Here is a 24,259-nt window from a genome sequence, read left to right as displayed (position 1 = left end):
GTTCTGTCCAAGAGAAATATAATGTGAACCACATACATAATTCAAAATTTTCTAGAAGCCACTTAGTTGTATTTAATACGGTATATAAAAATATTTCAGGGCGGCGCCTGTGGCTCAGTGAGTAAGGCGCCGGCCCCATATGCCGAGGGTGGCGGGTTCAAACCCAGCCCCGGCCAAACTGCAACCAAAAAATAGCCGGGCGTTGTGGTGGGCGCCTGTAGTCCCAGCTACTCGGGAGGCTGAGGCAAGAGAATCGCTTAAGCCCAAGAGCTGAAGGTTGCTGTGAGCCGTGTGACGCCACGGCGCTCTACCGAGGGCGGTACAGTGAGACTCTGTCTCTACAGAAAAAAAAAAAAAAAAAAAAAAATATTTCAGTATGAAATCGATGTAAAATTATTAATGAAATATTTTACTTTACTGGTAGTGCCTGTAGCTCAGTGGGTAGGGCGCCAGCCACATACGAGGCTGGCAGGTTCGAACCTGGCCAGCCAATTAAAACAACGACAACTGCAACTGCAACAACAACAACAAAAAATAGCCAGGCGTTGTGGTGGGTGCCTGACGTCCCAGCTACTTGGGAGGCTGAGGCAAGAGAATCGCTTAAGCCCAAGAGTTTGAGGTTGCTGTGAGCTGTGACGCAATGGCACTCTACCCAGCGTGACAGCTTGAGACTCTCGTGTCAAAAAAATTTTTTTACTTTTCTTTACTAAATCTTTAAAATTTGAGGTATATTTTACTCTTAAATTGCATCTCAGTGGTTTTTTTTTTGAGACAGAGTCTCATTTTGTTGCCCTTGGTAGAGTGTGTGGCATTATAGCTCACAGCAACCTCAAACTCCTGGGCTCAAGTGATCCTCTTGCCTCAGCCTCCTGAGTAGCTGGCACCACAATGCCCAGCTATTTTTAGAGACAGGGTCTCACTTTTGCTCAGGTTGGTCTTAAACCCTTGAGCTCAAGCAGTCCACCCACCTTGGCTTCCCAGTGTGTTAGGATTATAGGCATAAGCCACTGCTCCCGGCCTTCACATCTCAGTTTGAACTGGCTACATTTCACATGCTCGGTAGCTGCATGTGGCCAATGGCTAACCATATTAGATTACCTCTAAGTTAATAGTAAAGAGAAAGCAAGGCCAAATAAGTTATTAAATAACTTGAAAGCTCTGGATTTTATAACTTCCTACTGAAGCGTTCTTATGCTTTTTTAACTTTAGAAATGAGTTGAAATGAAGTTTCTAAAAATGTCATGGATGTTTGAATTTGTGCAACCATTCTACTTGATATTTCTTAAATTCCCCTGAATGTGTGAAGAAAGTAGAAAAATCCCATTCTAGGCTCAGCGCCCACAGCACAGTGGTTACGTTGCCAGCCACATACACCGAGGCTGGCAGGTTCGAACCCTGCCTGGAGCAGCTGAACAACAATGACAACTGCAACAAAAAATAGCCGGGCGTTGTGGGCACCTGTAGTCCCAGCTACTTGGGAGGCTGAGGCAAGAGAATCGCTTAAGCCCAAAAGTTAGAGGTTGCTGTGAGCTGTGACACGACGACACTCTATTGAGGGTGACATAGTGAGACTCTGTATGAAAAAACAAAAGAAAAATCTCATTCTAAGAACAAATAAGCAGCATGAGAGTACCTTATACTTCATAGTTAAAAAAATGTTTACTGTTGATATATTTCATTTTTCTTTGAAACTTATGTAGAAAATATTTTCTACAAGGCCTGAAATATTTAGCTTTTTAAGTATGCCATAATAAAGAAAAGGTTGCATACCTTTAAATCAAATGAGAACATATATCTAAAATGCCTTTGGGTTTTACCTGCTTTTATATATATATATATTTTTTTTTTTTTTTTAGATTTTATTTTTTGATACAGACTCTCACTTTGTTGCCCTTGGTAGAGTGCTGTGGCATCATAGCTCACAGCAACCTCAAACTCTTGGACTCAAGCAATCTCCTTGCCGAGTAGCTGGGACTACAGGTGCCCCCCACAACGCCCAGCTATTTTAGAGGTGCAGTCTCATTCTGGCGCAGGCTGGTCTCGAACTCATGAGCTCAGGCAATCATCCGCCCAACTTCGGCCTCCCAGAGTGCTAGGTTTACAGGTGTGAGCCACTGCACCCAGTCTAGATGCTTCTATTTTAATAATACTTCTCTCTGATGAAATGAGCAGTGTCTTTTTGGGAAAACTAAAAATAATTCTAATTTAAATGTTTAAAAAAATTTTTTTTTTGTACATTACTTCAGAGTAATTATTACAAATTAAATTGTCATAGTACGAAACACTTAAAACAGTCCTGAGGTCCTGGATTAGTTAGGTTAAAAGAGGTTTTTAAATTTTTTATGTAGTTTTAGCAAAAAGGCATTTGAGAAACTTTTTTTGTGGGTACACAGTTTTATTGTAACAAAGCAACTTGTACACTTTTAATGTTTAAAACTGAGCATCATTTTTCCTTTCCAGAGAAACAAAAATAATTTAAAAATAAACAGGAACAAAATTACAGTAGAGAATGTCAATTCCAAATAATATCCTATAGGTTCTGCCCATTCTCCCATTTGAGGGCTCAAATCATCATTAGGAAATTATTTTAAAAGTGTCATCTTAAATTGCAAGGATATCCATTAAACATCACAATTAAACATGCCAATTTAAATGTCAAATGCCCACTTAACCATCTCAAACCCACCCTCTGCTGACCTTCTATATCTCATTTTTAAAAAATTTTTGTTAAATCATAGCTGTGTACATTAATGCAATTATAGGGTACAATGTGCTGGTTTTATATACATTTTGAAATACTTTCAGCAAACTGGTTAATAGCCTTCACCGCATTTTCTTAGTTATTGTGTTTAGACATTTATATTTTACACTTAGTAGATTTAACATGTGACCTTGTAAAATGCACCATAGGTGTGGTCCCACCAATTATACCCCATTTTTTTAAAGGCTTTTTTAACAAAAGTAAACAGATACATACTGGTAAATGCTAACTGTCCATATTCACAGAGACACAGTGCACTCTCTGAGCCCAATATACAGAGAAAGGAAGAGAAAAGCTAGAATTCTATGCATTACTCACAGGGGCCCAGCACAGCGAAGGGAGCAGGTTTTTCTTTTTTCCCCACAGAGTTTGGCGGTGTTAAGTCCACACAATTTTTGTTGAGACGAAAAACTAATTTGTAACAGAAACTGGTAGAGTCTTTTTCCATTGCATTCTGTTCCATTTGCTATTTCCTAGCAAAATAAGTTGAGAACCATGGTGTAGAGAAAAGAGACCTCAAGAACAGGGCAACTAAGCACAAGAGTTTCAAAAACAAAGACTGCAACTTGCTCCCAGGAACTGGAGAAAATTTTTTAAAAGGTTGGAATCCATCAGTGTTCTGTTAGTCATCTTTATCCGCCTGTTCTTCCTTGCCTGCGTCATCACCTTTAACACCTCCATCCTCATCTTCATCATCCTCCTCCAGCTCAGGAGCCAAGTAGTAATGTAATGGATTTGGCCAAATATCTTCTTTGATGAGCTCTCCTAATTCATCTGGACCTGCATCAGGATGGTCAGTAAACCAGGTAAAGAAGCTCTTTGGTTCCTGACGCTTCCTCTTCCTGCTGGCTTGACTCTGCGTTTGACCGGAACGCTTTGTCAAGTCCATTTCAAATTTCCATTTGATTTCAGTGGACTTTGTAGATTCATCACCATTCTCATCCAGATGAAATTCTTTGGAGAGAACTTTATTTTCAAAGTAAGGGTTTTCATCAAAATAAAAGTCTATTCTGTAAGCTGATTTATCATCTTCAAATTCGATCACTTCAACTCTGGTCAAATAATGCAGTGCCTCTACCTCCTCCTCCCCAAGCAGCTGGGACACTTGTGGATGGCAGACAAATGTTGTTACCCAAAACTGTGGGATTTTGGCGATCAGTTCTGATCTCTTCTCAAAAAATGGTTGGCGGAGTTTGTTATACGTCTGTTCTATTTTCAAAATCTCCTTAGCGGCTTGTTCATTAAGTCCGTCTATTTCAGTTTGTACTTCGTCAGCACGGTCAAGTAGTTCCTGCTTTTCTTTTTCTGCCTTCGTGTAGGCCTCATCGTCTTGGATGGAGCTGAGCTCCTTTTTACCGACTTTGGCCACAGGCTCCGACATGCTGCTGCTCTGTGTTGGTCAAGGTGGAAGAAGCGGGGAGAAGGAAAGGCGAAGAGGGCAGGCAGGCGGCTTCCCCTCAGGCTACTCACGCCACAGCCACCAAAATGCCGGAGCGGGAGGGAGCGGGAGCTCGATAGGTCGGGCCACCTCTTCTGGCGCTTGCAAGCGCTGGCTTACTCTTGCGCATGCGCTGTCCTCACCGCCCAACTAGGGGAGGGGGGGGAGGCTCCTGCTTACAGAGGGGAGGCGTTGCTCAGCTCTGCTCAACTCACTCACGCTCTGTGCTCCTGGTCGTTCCTTAATGCAATTTTTATTTGTAATTTAAGTTCTCTTGATCAACCACTTTAAATACCAACACATACTTCTCTACTCTTCTGAGACACCCCCACTAAATGAATTTAGGTAGTCTAATGTCTTTGCATTTGCTAAGTTTCGTGACAGATTGTTTAGTACCGCCTCTACTAGAGCAAAGGTTCATTTTCTACTGTACGTTTCTTCTCTTTAATAATTGAGCAGTGGCTTGGCGCCCACAGCAACAGTGGTTACGGCACCAGCCACATACACCGAAGGTGGCAGGTTTGAGCCCAGTCCTGGCCAGCTAAACAACAACAAAAAAAAATAGGGCGGCGCCTGTGGCTCAGTGAGTAGGGCACCGACCCCATATGCCAAGGGTGGCGGGTTCAGACCCGGCCCCAGCCAAACTGCAACAAAAAAATAGCCGGGCGCTGTGGTGGGCACCTGTGGTCCCAGCTGCTCGGGAGGCTGAGGCAAGAGAATCGCTTAAGCCCAGGAGTTAGAGGTTGCTGTGAGCCCTGTGACGCCACGGCACTCTACCGAGGGCAGTACAGTGAGACTCTGTCTCTACAAAAAAAAAAAAAAAAAAAATAGCGGGCGTTGTGGCGGGCGCCTGTAGTCCCAGCTGCTCGGGAGGCTGAGGCAAGAGAATCGCATAAGCCCAAGAGTTGGAGGTTGCTGTGAGCCGTGTGAGGCCACAGCACTCTACCGAGGGCGGTACAGTGAGACTCTGTCTCTACAAAAAAAAAAAAAAAAAAAAAAAAATAGCGGGTGTTGTGGCGGGCGCCTGTAGTCCCAGCTGCTCGGGAGGCTGAGGCAAGAGAATCGCGTAAGCCTAAGAGCTGGAGGTTGCTGTGCGCCGTGTGACGCCACGGCACTCTACCGAGGGCGAGGAAGAAAGACTGTCTCACAAAAAAAAAAATAAAATAATTGAGCAGAACAGTAATACCTTCAAGTGTGTATCTTGGCCTCTAGGTCATCAGGCTTGTGCTAACCTGACTGCGGGCTCTACATGATGACTGCTGGCATATAATGGCTCATGTCTAGTGACGAGGGTTTTGTTTAGGGTTTTTTTTGTTTTGTTTTTGGTTTCTTTTTTTGAGACTGTCTCACTGTGTCATCCTGGGTAGAGTGCCGTGTGGCGTCACAGCTCACAGCAACCTCCAACTCCTGGGCTTAAGCGATTCTCTTGCCTCAGCCTCGCGAGTAGCTGGGACTACAGGCGCCCACCACACACCTGGCTATTTGGTTGCAGTTGTCATTGTTTAGCAGGCCTGGGCCAGGCTGGAACCCTCCAGCCTCGGTGTATGTGGCCGACGCCCTACTCACTGAGCTACAGGCACCAAGCCTAGGGTTTTTGGTTTTTCTAAAAAATAGGGTTCTGCTTGTAAGTGGGGAAACTAAAAGACTGTGCATGTGAGTTAGGGGTGGCACTTCTGGCTGCTCCATTTGATCTTGCTATGTGCTGTGACTGGCACAGTTTTGCTCACTTTCTCCTTGGTTGTAACTGTGTCAGGAAGGGAAGGAAAGCGCTTGTCCCTAGGAGACGTGGTAGAGAGAGGAATAGCTAATGAGGAACCTCTGGAGGGTCTCTACAGAGCAGCTGTATCATGGTAAGGATCACGCTTCTGATTCTTCACATGATCCTTACTGCTCTTAAATAAGACAATAACTCTGTTCAAGAGATGCCAAGGAGACAACCAGCCTGGAAAGGATGAAGATGCTTTCTTCCACAGGGTGAGAGAGGAAGCAGTCTACCTGATATGGGCAAGGATCTTATTTGCAAATGTAAACCGCACTCAGGCTGAATCCATAGAGATACCACTGGTCAGCAGGAATGCCACCTCCAAAACAGACTTGAAGGAGACACTGATGGAGTGGGCTTGCCTTGGCCTTTCATTTTGACCTTACTGTGTTCTTCAATCTCATAGTTAAACTTCTTTATTCCATTTCCTGCAAGTGCATCTCCACAGTGACACCATCAGTTTGGACAACTTTAAGTTCCTCTACCTGTTTGTTCAACTTCTCTTCTTTTCACATCACATGGAAAATGTACGCCAGGTAAAGAGTTTGGACATAAGACACAAACATGATCTTGTGTCTGCATTTAAGTACAACTCCATGGGCTCCTTCACCTATAACCCCAAGGGTCTCAGATTTGTTCATCACATTATCAATGTTAGGAATCTTCATGATAAACTTCTCTTTTGATGTAAGCCGCAGAACATGGCACCAAAAAAAGGGACTTCTGAGAAAGTTGTACAGTAAGAACAAAAAATGTCCAAAGGAAGAAATTCTCAATGGTTGGCAGGAATTTTCACATATTTGTTCAAAAGTGCCTTATTAAATGACTCTCCAAATCCCCCCACCTCCAGCAGGGTACCCCACAGCTCCTGAGGCCACTGGTCACTTCTGAGAAACCATTTCATATTAAATATTTGCACTACCACAACCTAAAACTGAAGACTACATTTGGAATTAACATAGAAAATGGAATCTAAAGAGTACAATATCTTAGATTTTACTATAATGATTCATAAAATAAAAAGTTACCTATTCTAGAAAAGGATAATTTTGAGTTTTTAGAGCCTAATAAAAGCCAACAGCACTAAGGTAACTTTTTTTTTACGAATCTAGGACTGTTTTAATAATCAAACACCTTGTAAGATACACTCATATACCCTCTCTTCCCACCCCAAAGAAGTAATATTTATATAGTTCTTATAGTCATGGGTTTGGGGACCTGGTCACTTGGATTCAAATCCAAGCATCAATTACTTATTCATTACATAACCTTGGACAAAGTTACTTAACTTTCCTTGTTTCCATTTCCTCATCTGTGAGGTAACTTTTTTTTTTAGTGATAACTTTTGAGGCATGTTGTTCTTTTGTCTTTTAATTTATTTTTTGTAGAGAGAGAGTCTCACTTTATCGCCCTCGGTAGAGTGCTGTGGCATCTCAGCTCACAGCAGCCTCCAACTCCAGGGCTTACGCAATTCTCTTGCCTCAGCCTCCCGAATAGCTGGGACTACAGGCACCTGCCACAACGTCCAGCTGTTTTTTTGTTGTTGCAGTTTGGCTAGGGCTGGGTTTGAACCCGCCACCCTCGGTATATGGGGCCGGCACCCTGCCCACTGAGCCACAGGCGCTGCCCTTCTTTTGTCTTAATTTTTTTTCCAGACAGTGTCTCATTTTGTTGCCCCCGGTAGAGTGCTGTGGCATAGCTCACAGCAACCTCAGACTTTTGGCCTCAAGCTATCCTCTTGCCTCAGTCCCAGCTACTTGGGAGGCTACAGACACCTGCCACAACACCTGGCTTTTTTTTTTTTTTTTTTTTTTTTTGGTTGCAGTTATTTAGCAGGCCTAGGCCAGGCTCGAACCCGCCAGCTTTGGTATATTGCCGGCCCTACTCACTGAGCTTTAGGCCCCGGGCCTTTTTTTTTTTTTTTATGAGACAGGGTCTCACTTTGTCACCCTGGGTAGAGTGCTATGGTGTCATGTACCTGGAACTATAGGCACCCAGCTATTTTTAGAGATGGGGGGTCTCACTCTTGTTCAGGTTGGTCTTGAACTCCTGAGCTCAAGCAATCCATCTGCCTTGGCCTCCCACAGGGCTAGGATTACAGGTGTGAGCCACCGTGCCCGGCCCTATATCCATCTTCTTATAATAAAAATAAATTGATTAGAGCAAAGTAGATTATGTATCATAAACTTTGTGTTGAATTATGCATTTCTAATAGGTATGTTTACTAATTGGCCTACACATTAAAGTAGGAAATTACTTCCCTTGCTTTTTGTAGTGTTTCCTATTAGTTTGAATTATTCTTGGATACAATTTAATGTTTTTCTCCCCTCCCCCCTTTCTCTTTAATCCTAACTCCCATCAGAGCATCTACCTGGCTCTAAACAGAGTCCTCAGACACAGCCTCGAGATGAAGACTATGAGGGGGCTCCATGGAATTGTGACAGCTGTACCTTTCTCAACCACCCGGCACTAAATCGCTGCGAGCAGTGCGAGATGCCACGGTACACTTGAATTCGGAACAGTCCGCACCAGGCTGAGAGTGAAATGTTAAGCACCAACAGAAGAAAGGGAACCCGTGGGAATCTGTTCATCTGCCCAGCCTTTCATTTCTGATTGCACAGTGGGGAGGAGGAATGGCACTGTGGCCACTGTGCTCAGGAAAGGGAAAATGGGGAGGTTTCTTTTTTTTCCTTTCTTAACTTCTGTTGCAGAATGAGAGAGAGAAAGGGATACTTGAAACTAGGAAAGGATTCACTCCTGAAAGAATGTACATAGAGCAGTCAAGAGCTCTTCTGTGGAATCCCAGTTGTTAAAGTTACTGCTGAGTAGCCCTTATTTTATAAACTAGAACTTTCAATCATGGTAATGTTACAGTTTATGCAGACAAACTGTGAATCCCAGAGCAGACTTACCTAGTCGCGGCTCTCTGGAAACCAAGGCTCCCTTATGCTTCTTCCTGTTGCTTCCTTCTAAAGAGAAGGACAGGAAAAAGCACCCAGAATATGATTTTTTGGGGGGGCGGGGGGGACAGGTAAAATAAAGGTATTTGTAATTGCTGCTTTTTTTCAGGGGTAATTTCCAACATACATAGATATACATAAACAATATGTTTTAAAATGTGAGTTGTAGCAGTCAGGAATTAGGCATGTCGTGCCCTTTGTTTGAAAGTACAATCAGAGGTGATAAGATCCCTTTTGCTTGTATAGTGATTCATCAAGCTGTATCAACACTGGTAACTAAGACTTACTTATGCCACATAAGAGATATATTTTTTAAGTTACTGCATGCTTTTATTAAGCCATCAGTTTTAAAAATAACAAAGTCCTTACAAAGTATGACTTTATAAATGACATTCTCATAAAACTGCACTTTGCCAATAGCACAGTGAATGTATGCCAAATTCAAGTCCATTCCAAAATTCATTTGGAAATCGAAGTTAGCTGTGGTTCTTAAGAAATGTTTATTTCCTCCTTTCGATTTTGTGATGGATTCATGATGTTTACAGCACAGATAGTACTTTGTGCCATAATTCTAATTTAGCTGAGAAAAAAAATCAATATTAGCTGTTCAATAAAGATTTGCACATATGTTAATAAACCAAAATGTGAGGGAAATTACAGTTGGCCAATAAAAGTTGCACACTGCATTATTTGGGAAGAAAAGGATAGTCAAGAAATAATAAGAGAAAGAAACACAGAGGACTTTGAAACAAAGAACTTTTAATATAACTGCATTCAGAGGTCATTTGAATTTGTGCAGGCAGTTCAGCTAACAAAGCACTCCTATGAAACAGAACTTCAGGGTGTGGATAACTGAAGAGATGTAAAATCATGTGACTCACTAGGGTGTATCACTGGAAAATAGTAGCTCATTTAAGGTCTCTGCCATTGTTGAATTTCTTTCATAGCTCAGAATTGTATTTTGGAATTTCATTTTGGTGAACATAAACAGCAATAAAGTTGGTAGGTTTTTCCCATTCTGGAGGATTTTGAAGTTATAACCTTAGAAATATCCACTTGCTTATACAGGTGACCCACTGTATAGACACACATATACCATTCATGTTGTCATTGTATTATTTAGCAGTAATCTCTGGCAGACCTGGATAAATAAGCTGCTCTTAGTAACATAATGAAACCAAAGGCGTAATAACTCATCATAGTTTTCCATTAAAGTCATAATTTCACACTCTGCCTACAGCTTTGAAAACATTTTTTCATATGTGAAAAATTCCCCAAAATACATCTTCTTGTCTTCCAAAGTAAGCATAGTTATGTAATTATACTGATAAAACATCTTTCATGTAACAACTGTGGCAAAACTGTGAAAATAATGGTGAGCAAGCAGATGGGCTTGAAAGCTGGGTCCTGAAAACAGCATTCTTTAAAGGCTTTTGAAACACTGATCTCTGTCAGTCTCTACTAATAGTCTGGTCGTCTTGCTGTTCTATAATATGCCTTTGCCTTTGTATGGTTTCATATCTCTTCAATGATGGTTAACCCCACTTGGTTTTAAGTTACAATTTAGGGGAATAATCTACATACTGCTTGATGTTCTAGCTGAAAGGTTTATCAGTATTTGTAGTGGTATGCTGAAGTGGCAGCAATTGGCAGGTGTCAATTGAGAACCAAAGTAGCATCTTTGAAAAGTCTGATGCTTTATTAAAACCATGTAGATGACTTTAAAACTATCGCATGAAAATACATCAAGGTTAATAAGCTGTTATACAGTAGATACATGGTTTCAGTCCTTTGGTGATATATCTAGGGAATTATTGTTTTCACCAATTTGGGGGGTGGGATAGAAAACAGTATTTGATAGGTGTAGAGGGTGGGGTATGAGACAGCAGAGATTGAAGGAAGTTTAAGTACACCTTAATTTGTAAGTTTCATATGCCAACATAGGCTATATTCAGTTTTTAAAATAGGCAAAATAATTTGACACTGATAAATTTGGTATGTTTAACTATGTCCCATATGTATTGCTTCTTTGCCTGTGACCAGTTTAAACAAGAATTCACCCAACTTTAAAGGTGCCTTTTCAAAAAGGTCTCCTAGCCAGATTGGTACGCACAGTTGGCACGCGAGTGATAGGATATAAATTGGATGATGCCTGGCTGATGTGGCTATGTACTTTGGATCAGCCGGTGTACTTCTTGTTTCTTGTAGGTGGTTTTTTCTTAAAATTTGACTAATTTGACGTAGCTGGTGAATTATAGACCTGACTATACATTTTATATTATTTCACTGTTTTATAAACTGGGTTTTTAGAAGCACGTTGGCCATTCTGTTGCCCAGTTAAAGTACATTGCCCCCTTAAAAGCGTTTAACGTGGTAATAGAGGAGCCAGAAACTTTCTAAGTGTAAAGTGTTTTGCTATTGACCTTGTTTGAGAGAGTAGCAGCAGGGGTTTCAGAGAAACATGTTGTAAAAATGTAGTTTTAGAGCAGATTAATGATGATGGGGAAAGTCTTGTTAATTTGTGTTTATTTCCCTGGAAGAAATGGGAAGTGTGATAAGCAGTTTAATTTTTAAGGAGCTGGTCTCAATTTTAGTACTTTTTAATTATTAAAAGAAGTCAATGTTTCCTTAAGTTTTGTCTTTGCTTTGTCACAGTTTTCTAGGGTTAATATCCAAATTTCTGTGGCAACTCAATTTTATATAGTCTTTTAAAAGGTAATTGTAATGTCTGACAGTATAAACAAAAACAAGAATAAAAGGCATAGAAGAATTGTCCTTCAAAATATCAATGATGCATCCTGGAGTGTGACAATGTCCCTTTATAGTTAAAAATTTAATATTATGCCATCATTAGACCTGGAGTGAGTCCATGTTACAGTGTGTCTGTATACATGTAGAGAAGGAAAAATGACAACTGAAATGTTGCTTTTAAAAATCAGAATTGGGCACTGTCTGTGTTGCACCACTACTGTATCTTTTTGAAAGAATTAATAGCATTTTCCTATGTAAAAGTTTTCTGATGACATTTTCACATTCACCAGTTTTTTCCTGTATTATTTGCATCCCCAAGTATTTAATACAAATAGATTTTGCATGGCTTGGGCATTCAGAGATTAATAGAATGACTCAATTTTAATTTCTAAAGCCATGAAAAGTTGCTTTAAGACTGAACAATTCTGAATTCTTATTTATAATGACACCCAGTGTCTATGTTTCTTTCCCTACTGTAAAAGAATTGATCAGTTTCTTCATTAAAGCAGCAAGAACTTAAGTCTTGTAAATATCATGTCTCTCTTAAATTTCCATGTATGCTGTGAATGAAGTTATTTTGAGATGAGATTGTACAAAGGCATTTTAAAAGGCTATGCATGCATCGTACCTCCAAATAGTACATATTCGGAAAATCAAAGGTTCCTGCAAAATAAATTAATAAACTAAAAGCAAACACTACATTCTGCATCTTTTCTGTGTAATTGGAAATCATGTATAATATCAAACTAGTTCCAGTTCCAACACCCATTTCTGAACTGAAATATATTCTCACAAACCTAATCATCACATTTTTCTTATTTTATTAGAACATGTAGTAGGGTATCAAGTATTCCTTACTCTTATTTGAAAATTTGATAAAAGTAAATGTATAATCAGGTCTTACATAAAAGTTGGAATATGTTAGGAACTTATACTTTTCATTCCACTTCAATGTGGAATGAAATGAACAAGTAATTATTTTTAAATATTTGTTATTTCAAAGGCAATCAGGTTCTAACACTCATCTTGGTGGGGTCTGTACTAAACCTTCCCAACTCTTGCACAGAAATCACAAGTAGTAGATAACCTTTAGTGATTAATCGCCTTTAAATTCAAAGTCATTGCTACTACATTTTTTTAACACATGAAAAATTGCAAACATATACAAGTACAGAAAAGTTGTTTGACGATCCCCATTTACTCATTACTCAACTTATAAAATTATCCAGGTATTGTTGGGTTTCAAGGCGGCTGCCTGTCTTCTCAGCTGTCAGGGTCAGCTGCCTGAGTCCTTGGTTCTTAGAATGCTCTTGGTCAAAAAATGACCAGGCATCCTAAAGTAAGGCAAGAATGAAACAAAGTTTACTGAGGAAGAGAAAGGTAGGTGTACAGAGTGAGAGCAAGGTACGTTCGCTGTGGGCAGCAAACGGGCCTGTATTGCCAGGGCAAGTAGGAAAAGAGGTGAAGGTTTGAGCAGTGCTTCTCTTACGCCACCTGGGTTCAGGCCTACCTCATGGTTCCAAGGTCACCTTGGGACCAGAGTCTTACTGCACAGGCAGACCTTCCATGAGAATCTGAGTACCGCATGGGGGTGGGGAGCTTGTGATAATTAGTCTTAAGGCTATGTGAGGTCACCTTCAAATCTCTATTATACCTGTTAGGCTATAGAGTCATCTACATCCTTTTGCAGTTGGCAGGCTAAGTTCTGATTGGTAGATTGGTAGGGTGCTCCTCCACATGTGTGAGCAATCACTAGGGACAAAATCAAGGTGGGTGGCACTGGGATCCACTGCCCCCTTTCCCTGGGACATCCTTTTTAACAGGTAGCAGCATTCCTTTTTTTTTTTTTTTTTTTTTTTTTGGCAGTTTTTGGCCAGGGCTGGGTTTGAACCCACCACCTCTGGCATATGGGGCCAGCACCTTACTCCTTTGAACCACAGGTGCTGCCCAAGGTAGCAGCATTCCTTTTTCTTTCTTTTTGGCCAGGGCTGGGTTTGAACCCGCCACCTCTGGTATATGGGGCTGGCACCCTATTCCTTTGAGCCACAGGCGCTGCCCGGTAGCAGCATTCTTATCTATATTCTCAACTTTCCCAACCCTTGGCTTATTTTGAAACAATTCTGAGATATCAATTCATTTTTATTTATTTTATTTATTCATTTTTTTGGCCGGGGCGGGGTTTGAACCTACCACCTCCTGTATATGGGGCCAGCGCCCTACGCCTTTGAGCCACAGGTGCCACCCGAATTCATTTTTAAATAAACTTTTAACATAAGCACAATATACTCATTACACCTTAACAAAATTAATGTTTTTAATGTTAAATATCAAGGGTTAAAATTTCTCCAGTATTCTCATGTATTTTTATAAGCTTATCCAAATTAGAGCCTAAACAGTACTTTAAATTGATTTATGTCTAAAAATCTTTTATCTACCTATGCATTTTCATGCTATCAGAAATCCAGTTGTTTATTAACCGGATTTTTTTTTTTTTTTTTTTTTGAGACAATACTCTGTGTCACCCTTAGTAGAGTGCTGTAGCGTCACAGCTCACAGCAACCTCAAACTCTCGGTCTTAAGCAATTCCCTTGCTTCAACCTCTCAAGTAGCTGGGACTACAGGTGTCTGCCACAATGTCCGGCTATTTTTTTGTTGCAGTTCTCATTGTTTAGCTGGCCTGGGCTGGGTTCAAACCCACCAGCCTCGGTGCATGTGGCCAGCACCGTAACCACTGTGCTACAGGCACTGAGCCTAGATAACTTTTAAAATATCTTGGGTTGTCCTTTTTAAATGATTTAATTACTTCAAATCTGTTTGGTTACCATAATAGTGTTCACCATAGTGCTTATTTTCATAGACATGTGTGAAGACTAATGTGTAATTCCACTGCTAGTATACTGATTTTGCTTCAGGTACTGACCAGCTCAGTTTTCTATACTAAAGACTGGGGACTGGGCGGTGCCTGTGGCTCAGTTGGTAAGGCGCCAGCCGCATATACCGAGGGTGGTGGGTTCAAACCTGACCCCTGGTGAACTGCAACCAAAAAATAGCTGGGCGTTGTGGCGGGCGCCTGTAGTCCCAGCTACTCGGGAGGCTGAGGCAAGAGAATCGCTTAAGCCCAGGAGTTGGAGGTTGCTGTGAGCTGTGTGATGCCATGGCACTCTACCGAGGGCCATAAAGTGAGACTCTGTCTCTACAAAAAAAAAAAAAAAAGACTGGAGACTGTTGTGTGGGGGTGCCCCTGGTCTCCCACTGCATTCAGCCAAAGACTTCCTTGACTGTGTTGTGTTCTAGTGGCCTTTTTCTAGGACATTGACCAGGTAATATTTTATGATGGAGATTTCAAAGAATATTAATAGGATATGAAATAAGTGGGTGAGATTTCACAAGTTCTAAATTCTTTTTTTTTTTTTTTTTGCAGTTTTTGGCCGGGGCTGGGTTTGAACCCATCACCTCCGGCATATGGGGCCGGTGCCCTACTCCTTTGAGCCACAGGCGCTGCCCAAGTTCTAAATTCTTAGAGCAGTCAAACCATCTATCTCACTTGTTCTATCTCTTGAAGATTAGTGGGTGTACTTCAGACCACCTTTTCATAACATGACAGTGGTGATAAATGCATATTGCAGGAAAAGTGAAGTGATGCAGCCTAGCTTTAGAGTTTTGCATTGTGATTTAAGGAAAAAATTCTAATTCCTACAATGTATATTACTTTCTCTATGGAACTGAGGCAGTTTACTTGGTCAAGAACTGCTAACATACAGAGCCATTTCTAAATTCCATCCTCCAATCCTGCTTTTCTTTAAATTACTAAGAATACTTTGATTTGGGTGTGCATGATTCAAGAAAGATCTTCATTTGAAAGGTATATGGGAAATAGATGGGCCTTTGTGGCAGGCGCCTGTAGTCCCAGCTACTCGGGAGGCTGAGGCAAGAGAATCACCTAAGCCCAGGAGTAGTTTTGTAAAACACCACCCTGGTACCTGCTTACTGAGTGTCTGAAAAATACTTAGAAAAGCACTGAACTCCCCAATCCTTCCAAGACTTAAGTAACTTTCAACCAAGAAAAAAAAGACTACAGAAGAAAAGTAGATGGCTCAGCACCTGTTGCTCAGTGGTTAGGATGCTGGCCATTGGGGCTGGTGGATTCAAACCCAGCCCAGATCTCCTAAACAACAACCACCACCACAAAATTGCCAGGTGTGGTGGCAGGCATCTGTAGTCCCAGCTACTTGGGAGGCTAAGGCAAGAGAATCGCTTAAGCCCAGGAGTTTGAGGTTGCTGTGAGCTGAGATGCTGATGCAGGACAAGGCAGCACCATGACCTGCTGCCTTAGCCTTGGAGGTGTTGATGCTCCTGCCAATGGAGGAACCAGCTTGCTGCAAGGGCCAGACACCTGCTCGGGAGATGCTGGCACCCTGCTGTCTTCTCCACCTGCACTCCTGACTGGTGGATTTCCTGTCAGTTTCCAAGGCCTGAGAGTTCATTGACAGCTGGCTGTAACTGACAGGACTCACACCCTAGCAGAACAACCCCTCTGCCACTATATAACCCCCTGAGCAGAGCGCCCAAAGACAGACGTCCAGGAAGGAGCAGGAGAGCTTGTTCCCCTCCCGGGTTCTCTCTGCCAGGAGGTTTGGTTTTTGTAGTTGTTGTAATTTTTGTTTCTGTAAATAAATCCTGACTTACCACTGATCCTGTGGTCCATCAATTTATTCATCAATTCGCTGCGACCAAGAACCTGAAATTCTGGTATCAACGCCACGGCACTCTACTGAGGGCAACATAATGAGACTGTCTCAAAAAAAAAATTATTTTTTTCTTTAAAAATCAAACATATGGGCAGCGCCTGTGGCTCAAAGGAGTAGGGCGCCAGCCCCATATGCCAGAGGTGGAGAGTTCAAACCCAGCCTCAGCCAAAAACTGCAAAAAAAAAAAAAAACATGGAAAGATGTAGCACTCTGAAAAATGAACTCCATTCTATAGAATCAGAACAGACATAAAACTTTAATTTTGTTTGTTTGAGACAAGGTCTTGCTCTGTTGCCCAGGATATAGTGCAATAGCATCATCATAGCTCAGTATAGCCTCAAACTTCGGGGTTCAAGTGATCCTCCTATCTCACCCTCCCCCATAACTAGGACAACAGGTGCACACTACTAAGCTTGGCTAATTTTTTTAAGGTTTTTTTTTTTTGTTTGTTTGTTTTTTGAGATAGTCACTTTGTCGCCCTCGGTAGAGTGCTGTGGCATCACAGCTCACAGCAACCTCCAACTCCTGGGCTTAGGCGATTCTCTTGCCTCAGCCTCCCGAGTAGCTGGGACTACAGGTCCCCGCCACAATACCTGGCTATTTTTTTGTTGCGGTTTGGCTGGGGCCGGGTTTGAACCCACCACCCTCGGTATATGAGGTCGGCGCCCCACTCTCTGAGCCACAGGTGCCACCCAATTTTTTTTAAGTTTTTATAGAAATGAGGTTCTCCCTGTGTTGCTCAAGATGGAAGCAAACTCTTGGCCCCAAGCAATCCTCCCACCTTAGCCTCCCAACTTGCTGGAATGAAGAGGCATGAACCACTGTGCCTGGCCTGAAAACTGTGATTTCTGTTTTGAATTCCAAACTATTTACAATCACATATCTTCAAAAAGGAACGATTAGGGCAGAGGGAGATTGTTTGAGCTCAGGAGTATGAGACCAGCCTGACCAAGAGTAAGACTCCCATCTCTACCAAAAAACTAGCTAGGTGTGATGGCAGGCAATTATAGTCCCAGCTACTCGGGAGGCTGAGGCAAGAAGATTGCTTGAGCCCAAGAGTTTGAGGTTGCTGTGAGCTATGATGCTATAGCACTCTACTGAGGGTGACAGAGTAAGACTGTCTCAAAAAAAAAAAAACAACAACAAGGCTTAGTACCTGTGGCTCAAGAGTCTAGGGCGCCAGCCACATACACTGCAGCTGGCAGGCTCAAATCCAGCCCAGGCCCGCCAAACAACAATAACAACTACAACCAAAAAAAAAAAATAGCTGGGCGTTGGGGCAGGCACCTGTAGTCCCAGCTACTTGGAAGGCGGAGGCAAGAGAATCCCTTAAGCCCAAGAGTCAGGTTGCTGTGAGTTGTGACGCCATAGCACTCTACCAAGGGTGACATAGTGAGACTCTCTCAAAGACAAAACACAAAAACAATTAGCTCAGGAAAGATAGCTTTCAAATGAAAACTAATTTTTAGGCTCAGCGCCTGTAGCTCAGTGGTTAAGGCGCTGGCCACATACACCGAGGCTGGCAGATTAGAAACTAGCCCAGGCCTGCTAAACAAAAATGACAACTGCAACAGAAAATACCCGGCATTGTGGCGGGCACCTGTAGTCCCAGCTACTTGGGAGGCTGAGGCGAGAGAATCTTTTAAGCTCAAGAGCTGGAGGTTGCTGTCATCTGTGATGCTATATCACTCTACCCAGGGCAACAAAGTGAGACTCTGTCTCAAAAAAAAAAAAAAAAAAAAAAAATTTCTGAGGAAACTGATAATGAGATGAAGGTCTCACACATAATAAATGAAAACTCTAGACTTAGGAGATACAATAAGGAACATCAGAAAAAAACATAGCAGCTAAGAGAGAAGCAAGAAATAAAGATACAAGAAATGTCGGCAAGAGGATGGAAAAATATTATCTACAAAGGCAAACAATAAAGAATAAAGGTAGGGTGGTGCCTGTGGCTCAAGGAGTAGGGTGCCGGTCCCATATGCCGGAGGTGGTGGGTTCAAACCCAGCCCCGGCCAAAAAAAAAAAAAAAAAAGAATAAAGGTGACAGGCGGTGCCTGTGGCTCAAAGGAATAAGGCGCTGGCCTCATATACCGGAGGTGGTGGGTTCAAACCCGGCCCCAGCCAAAAAAATTGCAAAAAAAAAGAATAAAGGTGACATTAGAATTCCCCTGAATCTCTGTGTAAAACTTGAACACAATTAATTCGACATGCAAAATAGACAGTGAATATTTATGCTCCACTTGGCTAAATCTCTATATAATAAAACTTCATACTGCATAGGAACTAAAGGTTCTTTAAAATCTTCAAATATTTACCTGTCTTCCTGAAAGAATTAAGAAAACCTCAATTAAAATTTTTTTTTTGTGTGTGTGTAGAGACAGAGTCTCACTTTATGGCCCTCGGTAGAGAGCCGTGGCCTCACACGGCTCACAGCAACCTCCAACTCCTGGGCTTAGGCGATTCTCTTGCCTCAGCCTCCCGAGTAGCTGGGACTACAGGCGCCCACCACAACACCCGGCTATTTTTTTTTTCTTGTTGTAGTTGTCATTGTTGCTCAGCAGGCCCTGGGCAAGGTTTGAACCCGCCTGCTCCAGTGTATGTGGCTGGCACCCTAGCTACTTAGCTATAGGCGACAAGCCAAAAAAGTTCAATTTCTAAAAACAGAATTATACATACACTTTTCTGACTGCAAGGCATTAAAACTAAAGATCACGAAAACAAATCAAGCCACCTGAAAATGTAAAAATTTCTTCTAGGCTCAGCGCCCATAGCTCAGTAATTACGGAGCCAGCCACATAACACCAGGGCTGACGGATTTGAGCTGGCCTAGGCTTGCTAAACAACGACAACTACAATAAAAAAAAAAAAAAAAAATAGGGTGGGGCCTGTGGCTCAAGGAGTAGGGCGCCGGTCCCATATGCTGGAGGTGGCGGGTTCAAACCCAGCCCAGGCCCAAAAAAAAAAAAAAAAAAAAAAATAGCCAGGCATTGTGCCAGGTACCTGTAGTCCCAGCTACTTGGGAAGCTGAGGCAAGAGACTCACTTAAGCCCAAGAGTTTGAGGTTGCTGTGACACCATGGCACTCTACCAAGAACGACATGATAAGACTCTGTCTCAAAACAAAAACCTCAGGTTTAGTTCAGGCAAATCCTCAACAACAGACTTTAACAAAGACATCCCAAACTAAAAAGATTTTCAGGAAGCAGTGCTGGATTTTATCAAATACTTTTTCTGCACCTATGGAGATAATATGTTTTTGGCTAATTCTGTTTATGTGGTGAATTACATTTATTGATTTGTAGATGGTGAACCGTCCTTGCATCCCTGGCATGAAACCCACTTGATTATGACAAATTATCTTTTTGATGTGTTGTTGAATTCGGCTTGCTAGGATTTAGCCAAAGATTTTTGCATCTATATTCATAAGGGATATTGATCTGTAGTTTCACTTTTTCGTTGTGTCCCTCCTGCTCTCCTGTCAGGGTAATACTGGTTTCATAGAACAAGTTAGGGAGGATTCCCTCCTCAGTGTTATGAAATCATTTCTGTAAGCAAGGTGGTAGAATTTGGCTGTGAATCCATCTGGTTGTAGGCTTTTTTGCTTTTGTTTTGTAGTTCAGAGATTTTTTTATTACAGTTTCAATCTCACTACTCATCATTGTTTGGTTCAGGACTTTTATTTCTTCTTTTTTAGAGACAGAACCTCACTTTATCGCTGTCGGTGGAATGCTGTGGCATCACAGCAACCTCCAACTCCTGGGCTTGGGCGATTCTCTTGTCTCAGCCTCCCGAGTAGCTGGGACTACAGGTGCCCACCACAATGCCTGGCTATTTTGTTGTAGCTGTCATTGTTGATTTTAGCTGGCCTGGGTTCAAACCCTCTAGTCTGGGTGTACGTGGCAGGCACCCTACCTACTGAGCTATGGGTACCACCCTGAGATCTGTTTTTCTGATGTAGGTATTTTTTGAGACAGAGTCTCAAGCTGTCGCCCTGGGTAGAGTGCCATGGCATCACAGCTCACAGCAACCTCAAAGTTTTGGGCTTAAGCAATTCTCTTGCCTCAGCCTCCCAAGTAGTTGGGACTACAGGCACCTGCCACAATGCCCGGGTATTTTTTGGTTGTAGTTATTGTTGTTTGGTGGGTCGGGGCTGGATTTGAACCTGCCAGTTCCGGTGTATGTGACTGGCGCCCTTGCTGGTGAGCTACAGGTGCCGAGCCTGATGTAGGTATTTAATGCTATGAAGTTCCCTCTTAGCACTGCCTTTTTTTTTTTTTTTTTGGAGACAGAGTCTCAAGCTGTTGCCCTGGGTAGAGTGCTGTGATGTCATAGCTCATAGCAACCTCCAACTCAGGCTCAAGTGATCGTCTTGCCTCAGTTTTTTTATTTTTAGTAGAGACGGGGTCTCGCTTTTGCTCAGGCTGGTCTTGCACTTCTGAGCTTAAGCAATCCACTTGTCTGGGCCTCCCAAAGTGCTAGGATTACAGGTGTGAGCCAGTGTGCCCGGCCACTTACCACTGCTTTTGCTGTATCCCAGAAGTTTGAGGGAAGCTTATGTCACCTTGGCATGCACTTCAAATAATTTAGATTTTTTTGTTTTGTTTTTGTTTAGCAGGCCCAGGCCAGGTTTGAACCCACCAGCTCCAGTGCATGTGGCTTGCGCCCTAACCACTGAGCTATGGGTATCCAGCCATTGATTTTGACACTGACACAAGGATCTTTCAGCAGCAGGTTATTTAATTTCCATGTATTTGTATAGTATTGAGAGTTCCTCTAGAGCCTGGCATGGTGGCTCATGCCTGTAATCCTAGTACTCTGAGAGGCTGAGGTGGATAGATTGCTTGAGCTCACAAGTTCCAAGGCAGCCTGGGGAAGAGTGAGACCTTGTCTCTACTAAAAATAGAAAAACTAGCCAGGTGTTGTGGTGGGCACCTGTAGGCCCAGCTACTCGGGAGTCTGAGGCAAGAGGACTGATCAAGCCTAAGAACAGCGGTTCTCAACTAGCGATCCACAGGAACTGTATTAAAGGGCCGTGGCATTAGGAAGGTTGAGAACCACTGACTAAGAAGGATAACATCGTTACGAGCCACAGCACTCTAACCAGGGTGACAGAGAGAGACTGTCTCAAAAAGAAAAAAAAAAAAAAAAAAGAAAAGTTCCTTGTGGAATGATTTCTAGTTTTATTCCCCTGTGGTCTGAAAAGATATATGGTATGATTTCAATTTTTCTAAATTTGCTGAGACTTGGTTTTGTGGCCTAACATGATCTATCTTGGAAAATGTCCCATGGGCTCATGAGAAGAACGTATATTCTTCAGTTTGGGTAAGAATGTTCTATAAATGTCTTTCAGTTCCATTTGTTCTACAGTCCCATATTTAAGTTTAGGGTTTCTTTTTTTTTTGTAGAGACAGAGTCTCACTGTACCGCCCTCGGGTAGAGTGCCGTGGCGTCACACGGCTCACAGCAACCTCTAACTTCTGGGCTTAATAATTCTCTTGCCTCAGCCTCCTGAGCAGCTGGGACTACAGGCGCCCGCCACAACGCCCGGCTATTTTTTGGTTGCAGTTTGGCCGGGGCTGGGTTTGAACCCGTCACCCTCGGCATATGGGGCCGGCGCCCTGCTCACTGAGCCACAGGCGCTGCCCAGTTTAGGGTTTCTTTGTTGATCTTCTGCTTTAATCTGCCTAGTTCTGTCAGTGGAGTCATGAAATCCCCTGCTATCATGATATTGTTGTTTCTTTCTTTCCTTAGATATAGTAGAATTTGTTTTGTGAATCTGGGAGCTCTGATGTTAGATACATATATATTTAGGACTGGTAATTCTATTTTTCATTTATTTATTTTTTTTGAGACACTATGTCACCCTTGGTAGAGTGCTGTGGCATCACAGCTCACAGCAACCTTAAACTCTTGGGTTCAAGCGAGTCTCTTGCCTCAGCCTTCCAAGTAGCTGGGACTTACAGGCGCCCGCCGCAACGCCCAGTATTTTTCATGTTTTGAGGAAACTCTATACTGTTTTCTATAATGACTGTACTAATTTGTATTCCCACAAACGGAATGCAAAAGTTCCCCTTTCTCCACATCCTCACCAGCACTTATTTTTCATTGGTTTGATAATGGCTATTATAACAGTTGGAAAGCAATATCTCATTGTGGTTTTTTGTTTTTGAGACAGAGTCTCACTATGTCACCTACGGTAGAGTTCTGTGGCATCACAGCTCACAGAAACCTCAAACTCTTGGGCTTAAGAAATTCTCTTGGGCGGTGCCTGTGGCTCAGTCGGTAAGGTGCTGGCCCCATATGCCGAGGGTGGCGGGTTCAAACCCGGCCCCGGCCAAACTGCAACCAAAAAAAAAATAGCCGGGCATTGTGGCGGGCGCCTGTAGTCCCAGCTACTCGGGAGGCTGAGGCAAGAGAATCGCTTAAGCCCAGGAGTTGGAGGTTGCTGTGAGCTGTGTGATGCCACGGCACTCTACCGAGGGCCATAAAGTGAGACTCTGTCTCTACAAAAAAAAAAAAAAAAAAAAAAGAAAGAAATTCTCTTGCCTCAGCCTCCCGAGTAGCTGAGACTACAGGTGTCTACCACAATGCCTGGCTTTTGTGTGTGTGTGTGTGTGTGGCAGTTGTCATTATTGATTTTAGCTGGCCCAGGCCGAGTTTGAACCTGCCAGCCTCAGTGTATATGGCCGGCACCCTACCCACTGAACTACGGGTGCCGCTATCATTGTGGTTTTAATCTGCATTTCTATAATTAGTGATGTTGAGCCTTGTTTCTTAATGCCTGTTCACCATTGCATGTCTTCTTTTAAGAAATGTTTATTTGGGTCCTTGGCCCATTTTTAATTTTTTTTTTTTTTTTTTTTTTTTTTTTTTTTTTTGGCCGGGGCTAGGTTTGAACCCGCCACCTCCAGCATATGGGACCAGCCGCCCTACTCCTTGAGCCACAGGCACCGCCCCCATTTTTAATTTTTAAATGGATTATTTGTTTTCTTGCTATAGAGTTGCTTGAGTTCATTATATGGAGTGTCCATAAAGTTCTTGTGCAATTTACTATGTTAAACTATTTTAAATTGCACACGAACTTTATGTCCACCCTGTATATTTGAATATTAATCCCTGATCAGATGTATGGTTTTCAAATATTTACTCCTATTATTTAGTTGTCCTTTTACTCTGTTGATAGTTTTCTTGGCTGTGCGGAAGCACCTTTTAGTTTGATAAAATCTTATTTGTCTATTTTGCTTTTGTTATCTGTGCTTTTGGGATCATATTCAAAAAGTCACTGCTCACAGGGCCAGGCGCAGTAGCTCACACATGTAATCCTAGCACTCTGGGAGGCTGAGGCAGGTGGATTGCCTGAGCTCAGGAGTTCGAGACCAGCCTGAGCCAGAATGAGACCTCATCTCTAAAAATAGCCGGGCACGTTGTGGTGGGTACCTGTAGTCCCAGCTACTTGGGAGGCTGAGGCAAGAGGATCCCTTACTCAAGAGTTTGAGGTTTCTGTGAGCTGTGATGCCACAGCACTCTACCAAGGGTGCCAAAGTGAGAGTCTATGTCAACAACAACAAAAATAAATAAAAAATAAAGTGGTTTTGAAAAGTAAAGATATTGTGCCAGGCACGGTGGGTGGCTCACATCTGTAGCCCAGCACTCTGGGAGGTCAAGGCTGGCAGATCCCTTGAGCTCCAAAGCTTGAGACCAGCTTGAGCAAGAGTGAGACACCCATCTCTACTAAAATTAGATAAATCAGTTTGGCACTATGGTGGTTAAGGCTGAGGCAAGAGGATCTCTTGAACCCAGAAATTTGAGGTTGCTGTGAGCTAGGCACTCTGGCCTG

The 24,259-nt window shown here is 42.5% G+C and overlaps 2 protein-coding genes across 9 annotated transcripts in view; one reads left to right on the top strand and one right to left on the bottom strand.

The window, feature by feature from the left end:
• TAB3 (TGF-beta activated kinase 1 (MAP3K7) binding protein 3) overlaps positions 1 to 12,371 on the top strand; it is an 82,683-nt gene extending 70,312 nt beyond the window's left edge. For all 8 annotated transcript variants that reach the window (XM_053579299.1, XM_053579300.1, XM_053579302.1 and 5 more), the window contains one exon: positions 8,324 to 12,371. In XM_053579299.1, the coding sequence (XP_053435274.1) occupies positions 8,324 to 8,472 (149 nt within the window). In that variant the 3' untranslated portion in view covers positions 8,473 to 12,371. The remainder of the gene's footprint in view (positions 1 to 8,323) is intronic.
• Positions 3,276 to 4,233, bottom strand: LOC128577206 (protein SET-like). The gene has a single exon (XM_053579314.1). The coding sequence runs from the start codon at positions 4,140 to 4,142 to the stop codon at positions 3,384 to 3,386; it is 759 nt and encodes a 252-aa protein (XP_053435289.1). The 5' UTR covers positions 4,143 to 4,233; the 3' UTR covers positions 3,276 to 3,383.
• Positions 12,372 to 24,259: the final 11,888 nt, after the last annotated feature.

This window comes from Nycticebus coucang, chromosome X (assembly GCF_027406575.1).
Source record: "Nycticebus coucang isolate mNycCou1 chromosome X, mNycCou1.pri, whole genome shotgun sequence".
NCBI lineage: Eukaryota > Metazoa > Chordata > Mammalia > Primates > Lorisidae > Nycticebus > Nycticebus coucang.
The sequence above is the reverse complement of the archived record's forward strand: the minus strand, read 5'-3'. Positions and strand labels throughout refer to the sequence as shown.

What these genes read in the sequence shown, in the direction of transcription:
- LOC128577206 (XM_053579314.1), bottom strand. Translation starts at nt 4,142, where the DNA reads ATGTCGGAGCCTGTGGCCAAAGTCGGTAAAAAGGAGCTCAGCTCCATC.